This window comes from Beta vulgaris, chromosome 3 (assembly GCF_026745355.1).
Source record: "Beta vulgaris subsp. vulgaris cultivar EL10 chromosome 3, EL10.2, whole genome shotgun sequence".
Lineage (NCBI taxonomy): Eukaryota > Viridiplantae > Streptophyta > Magnoliopsida > Caryophyllales > Amaranthaceae > Beta > Beta vulgaris.
The window spans coordinates 55,899,336-55,905,489 of NC_079204.1; the positions used below are offsets into that span (position 1 = coordinate 55,899,336).

A 6,154-nucleotide genomic window follows, 5' to 3' on the forward strand; every position below is an offset into this window, starting at 1 on the left:
ACTCCGAAAAAATGGATTTGTGGCGATATTAAGTAATTTTGGGGCAATAATTAACAAACTCCTTTTTTTAAGCTCTCTTCTAAAAATTTTGGGAAGGAATATGGAATAGGTAAAATCCTATATAGGGTAAAGTTTTAAGTATCAATGATCAAGGTTGTTTGGTATAATTCGTTGGGGATTCATCTTAAATCCTCTTAACATTAGAGGACTTATGTTAAGACAATGAATAATACATTGGTATACGACACTCTAAAGAAATAAGAAGGTTTATTTTATTTTTTCCAAAATCGTGTTTAATTGTCAATATTGCAACCCTAAATTTCTACCCTCCTACCGTATCACTGAACCATGGAAACTATAATCCTGGATCTAGCACTACTCCCAAATGTTGTGCTTGGGTCTGCTTGGGAGTAGGGAATATGGATCCTTTTACTTTTCCCTTTATTTCCAAGTGTTTCGCCTGCAAATGCTAAATTTAGAATTATACTCAAGTTTGTGATTGCTGGGGACATGAAGGCTGGAGCTATAGACATGTTGCAAGCATGGATTCGCCAACGAAAAATAGTACAATTTTTTTAGCGGGGCTATGGATTCAAGAGGCATTGTTCCAACTGATAAGCTATTAAACTTGGTGAATATATATGCTTAGCTATTTTAATGGGTAATGGCTAAACAGATAGGAATGAATCCCTTAATGTTCAAAAACACTTTGTCAGTAAGAGGCGTGTTTTACTCGTTAGTCTTTGGTTAGTAAGTACTTTAAGATAATGAATGCGATTATTTTGACCACATCAAACAATCACTTTTGACCAAGAAAAAGTTCAACAAACTCTCCGTACATGACCCATGATATTAGTACAAATAGATAAATCCTATGTTATGAAAATGCACAATCCCATGACACTTTCCGAAACTGTACCACCTTGCACTTTACCTCAAACTGTACCGTACTTTGCCCCCAAAACACACCGCGTTAAATTGTTCTAGGCAATGTGGTTTAACCATTTTTTTTATCAGCGATAGGCGTTTTATAATTTACTGTAGCTTTTGTAAAAAAAATGTGGTAAAAGTTGTTGTAAAGGAGCCAAAGAAATTTCAAATTTCTAAATGAATTTATAAACTACCTACAATGTTGTTGGAATAGTTAATTATTTTCAAATTGCTAGGAAAAGAAACTCATAAAGTGCTAAAACATCCGGTACATATATGTTGTAAACCCCAATATGTAGTAATTGGATGCAAAGAGTCCATAAGTCTAAAATAGAAAAAAAAAACATAAGAGTAAACTTTATTTTAAATAATCATGGTAATGCTTAACATTGCAAACCAACACAAATTTCTGAAACCTCAAATCAACCGAAACCATTAAAACTGCAAACCAACACAAATTTCTGAAACTGCAGACTAACCCAAACCATTAAAATTGCAAACCAACACAAACTTTTGATACCGTAAACTAACCCAAACCGCAAAAATACAATTTGAATTGCAATTTGATGAGATCCAGAGCGTACTACGACCAATAACATAACTTACAAATTGCTCCTCAAAAATTTACTTTTACTAAGAGATACCCTTAAAATGAACACGGCTAATAGAGGACGGAGGGAGTATGAAACAAACAAACATACGAATCCCATCACTTGTTTATTCTCTACACATTTTCTTCAGCCCCCCGAATCTCACTCTCTAAACTTCCGCTTGTACTTCTCCCTGTATACCACTAGTCCACCTCCATCTTCCTTCTTTCTCTATCTTCTGTCCGTTCTCTCTATATCAATGGAAACCTAATAATTGGAGATAGGGGAAGAAATTTCTACTTAATAATTGGAGCATTTTCGGTCAATTAAAGCACTGAGAGGATTGAAGATTGAAGATAGAGCAAAATATAATTAGAGAAGAGAAACATACAATTGAGGAGGTGAGTTTCAAAAAAATTCAATCTTTTGTGCTTTCGAATTTAGGTTATTCAATTTGTTCATTTAATATAATCTGTATCCACATATTGTAAAGTGGGCAATTTTTATTTGAAGTGTGCATCAATAATCAGTGGCGGACCCAAGTTCTATGTTACTCAGACACGGATTGAGATTGAGTGTCTACTCTCGGTTATGGGTGTCCAAGTGTCCGGCTCGGCTATTTTGTAGAAAAAAGTCAAGTTTTTAAGTTAAAAATGAAGTATCCAAGTAAAGTGTCGTATCAGTTTTTGAGGTAAATGAAGGTGTTGGAGTAACACTGTCCAGGATTTAGTTTTGCGGTTTCAGTGATAGGTTATGAGGGTGGAAATTTGGGGTTGCAGTATCGACAATTAAACACAATTTTGGAGAAAAAATATAGAGAGCTTTTTATTTCTCTCGGGTGTCGAACATCATCCCTTGGTGCAATGTAGGTCCTCCACTTAGGTTGTATTGTAAGGGAAATGGTGAAATTGGGAAGTGGGCTGATTTCTTTGTCGTGCAAAACAATGCTTAGAATGTATGGGAGAGTGTTTTTGAGAAATGTACATGTAGGAACTGAGGTGAGTAAGTATGATTTATGTGCAACACTAAATTCATGTGCAAAGTTTCAAAATGGGCAATTGGGTTTGCAAATCCATGCTAAGATAATTCAGTATGGTTATGTAGATAATCTAGTTTTGAGCAGCGTGCTTGTTGATTTTTATGCGAAATGTTGTGGGATTGAGGATGCTAGGAGTATATTTGATGGGATGAAGCTTCATGATAAAGTGTCATGGACATCGATTATATATGGGTATTCACAATGTGGTTATGGAGTAGAAGCCAACTTTTTGTTCAAGAAGATGTTAAGAAGTGACATTGAACCTAATTGCTACACTTATGTTAGTGTTATTGCTGCGTGCACTGAAGAGACAGAACCTCTTGAACAAGGCTTACTAGTTCATGCTCATGTTATCAAGCTTGGATTTGTTGCTCATATTTTCGTGGCTAGCGCTTTGATTAGTTATTACTCAAAGTGTGGGAGTGTGGATCAAGCTGCTCTTATTTTTCATGAAGCAGCAAGCAGGGATAAGATTGTCTACAACTCAATGATGGCTTGTTATTGCCAGAACCTTTACATTGAGAATGCAGTCAGACTGTTTTTACTAATGAGAAATTGGGGTATACATTCCACTGACTTTACAATGAGTAGTATTTTGCATGCTTCTGCGAGGCTATCTGTTTTTCAACTTGGGAAGCAGGTTCATGGCTTGGTAATAAAATTAGGTTCCTTGACCAATATGTTTGTTCTAAGCTCTCTGATTGACATGTACTCAAAAAATGGTAGCGTCAATGAAGCTCGTTATGTTTTCGATCAAGCAATTGAGAGGAACAATGTTATTTGGACAACTATGGTTTTAGGGTATGCTCAGAGTGGAAGAGCAATTGAAGCGCTAGAACTTTTTGATCATATGGTTAGTAAAGGTTTTCTACCTGATCATACTAGCTTTAGTGTAGTGTTCAGTGCTTGTAATCATGCTGGCTTTCTTGATATTGCTGTAGAACACTTCAAGAAGATGATAAAAGATTATGATATGTCTCCTACATTAGACCAATATGCTTGTCTGATTGACTTGTATGCAAGACAAGGACATGTAATAGAGGCAATGCAACTAATGGATGAGATGCCTTTTGATCCTAATTGTGTAATGTTGAGTTCCCTCTTGCGTTGCTGCAAAACGTATGGTGCAGTTGATGTGGGAAGAGAGGTTGCTAATCGTCTCTTTGCTCTGCAGCCAAACAGTTCCGCTTCACGTATAACAATGGCTCATATATATGCTGAAAATGGCTCATGGGATGAGGCTGCCAATGTTAGAAAATTAATGAAGCCGAAAGGGGTAGAAAAGGGTGCAGCATGGAGTTGGATTGAGGTAGATGAACAATTGAGATATTCTTAGTTGGTATGGCATGTCATAATACGTTGAAGCTTGGAATCAAAATCCTTTTGGAAAAAATGATGTGGGCCAGAGTAGTTCTTGCAAGGCAAGTGAAACAGGAGAGTATCGAACTATACAGCTACTTGAGATGTACCAAGGTATTACTCTACTCTCAGTTTCAATTAATTTGCATTATATATGAACACTAATTATTTTGTTTTTGACTTGTATCCTACTTATTCCAATTATTAATCTACTGTTGATTAAGGTACATTAGTCTGTCCTGGTGAAGGAGTTTGACCATAATAGCATATGAGCGTGATTCTTGTTTTGCACTAGCAACCATGAATAAAAGACCACCGAAGAAAGCAGTAGCGTTGAGAAATCAAACAAAACATGTATCAAATCAGATTAATGCTTATAATAGAGTACAATTCGGCTGAAACTTTCATCTACTGTTGTTCATACTAACTCATCTTATGCAATAAACCAATAACTTCAAATCTGTCAGCTTTGATTGCTAAAGCTGGGAACCAAAGTCCTTTTTTTTGTTGCATCCAAGTGGATGTAAATATTTGGATTTGTCTTATGGCATAAGTTTCAAGTTGTTTGGTTTTGGATTTTTCAACTAGTTTTTGGTCTGGTTGATGGATTTCTTCCTCCTTTAGAGTTCGGAATTCCAACTCATTATGAGAAGCTGAAGGGAAAAATTGACTTAAACAGAACAAATTTGCTTGTGATACAAAACTTTCTGCAAGATCTCCATATCATTTCAAATGTAAAACCTTCTCTTGTTTTGGTGCATTTCCTGAAAGGAGAATGAGCCAATATTTGTTCAATGGTTTTTGGAGAACTTAATGATTATTCCAATCGGATCCTTTCTGCATTTGTGTTTACGAAAGCAAGAGCGGGATGAGTGCCAACTACAACTACTAATGCTAATGACAGCTCCTTTATTGAATACATTTCATACCCTACACCAGTCTAGGATGTTAGTTTGATGATTTTAGGGCTCTGGTTCGTTATAATTTACTGGAATGTCACGGGGTGTAGTCTTTTCAGAAAAGGCAGCATATTTGATTTGTTCCCCCTTTCTGCAACAGTATTATGTTCTGAATTACTAGTATATATAGATGTTTGCATTGCTTTAGTTGGTGAATAAAATTGTTGGAAGATGCTTTATGTCAACTTGGAGTCTCATGATTATGTGTAGGAGGCACAAGGGAGTACTAATGGAATTCGAGCTGAAATAGGGATCCGGAGTGGGCATCATAATTTATAAAGGAACACCTCGGGTAGAAGAAAGGTGGCGAAAGTTCATGATTGTATTTAGCCTATGTACCTAAAGATGACACTAAAACGAGGGGAAAACTTCGACATGAAGAGCACACCAAACTCAAGTTTTTATTGCCTAGGCACGACACAGTGGGTCCGTGGATTTTGTCGTGCCCTAGCCTTGGTTCTAGGTCTAGCCAGCACGAGAGGCACAGACACAACCACACAAGCCAGCAGGTTTTGGTTTTTATGGTGGGTGTAAGACTTTCTCATATACAGTACCAGAATAGGAAGACGAGAAAAGGAAACCAGAAAACGAAATAGATCAGCAGCTACACTTTGGCTGTGCATAATTCAAGAGTTATTCGTAGCTGTAAGCAAGAGTGTTTGGGATAACAGATAAAACTACAGTTTTGATGCACTTAGTGAATGAGTGCAGGCATCTTTGGTTTCAGGCTTTCAGCTCAGGCGCATTCTAGAGAACGGTAGTGATCTGTTGATACCTGTCCAAAACTTTGGATGAGGCATGTTTGCGAATTGTCTAACGTTGTCTGTAATGAACTGCCATAGCTGATGCCAGATTAAGTTAGTGTTAATTACTAGAAATTGATTTGTATTGATTCAATGGAAGTTGCAGATAATGTAAAGTTAGTAACAAGCTTTTGAGAACAGGGGTGTAGCGACATTCAGAGTTGTAGGGTCAATTGAACCCACTTGAATTTGAAAATATTGGAAATTTTCGATATAAAGTTGAGATTTTGTTTCGCCACTAGATAGAAATTCTAGATCCGCTACAATCGAGAGGCTTAAATCTCTCCCGAGAACAAACTAAAACTCTTAACGATACTTTTCCATGCTTTCTCTCTCCCTAATCTATTCTACTTATAGTTTAATGTTTGGGAAGTTTGACTATAAAAGTCAAATTATGTAACCTAATATGATAAGATGTAGGAAGTATTTTGAGCATAACTCTTGAATCAAGTATTTTGAGCACAGCTTGCGCAT

General features: G+C 36.5%; 1 protein-coding gene across 3 annotated transcripts; it reads left to right on the top strand.

Moving 5' to 3' along the window:
* The first annotated feature begins 1,595 nt into the window (after window positions 1-1,595).
* LOC104889695 (putative pentatricopeptide repeat-containing protein At3g47840) lies at window positions 1,596-5,929 on the top strand. Of its 3 annotated transcripts, XM_048640054.2 has the most exons (3): window positions 1,597-1,921; window positions 2,034-4,032; window positions 5,088-5,929. In XM_048640054.2, exon 2 carries the CDS (start codon window positions 2,420-2,422, stop codon window positions 3,893-3,895), a length of 1,476 nt encoding a protein of 491 aa, XP_048496011.1. In that variant the 5' UTR covers window positions 1,597-1,921; window positions 2,034-2,419; the 3' UTR covers window positions 3,896-4,032; window positions 5,088-5,929. The 3 variants fall into 3 exon arrangements, with proteins under 3 accessions (XP_010673280.1, XP_048496011.1, XP_010673279.1); XM_010674978.4 differs by lacking the exon at window positions 5,088-5,929 and adding an exon at window positions 4,143-4,502 and having other exon boundaries at window positions 1,596-4,032; XM_010674977.4 differs by having other exon boundaries at window positions 1,597-4,032.
* The last annotated feature ends 225 nt before the right edge of the window (window positions 5,930-6,154 follow it).

Excerpts from the sequence above, each read along its gene's own strand:
- LOC104889695 (XM_010674978.4), top strand. The coding sequence starts at position 2,420 with ATGGTGAAATTGGGAAGTGGGCTGATTTCTTTGTCGTGCAAAACAATG.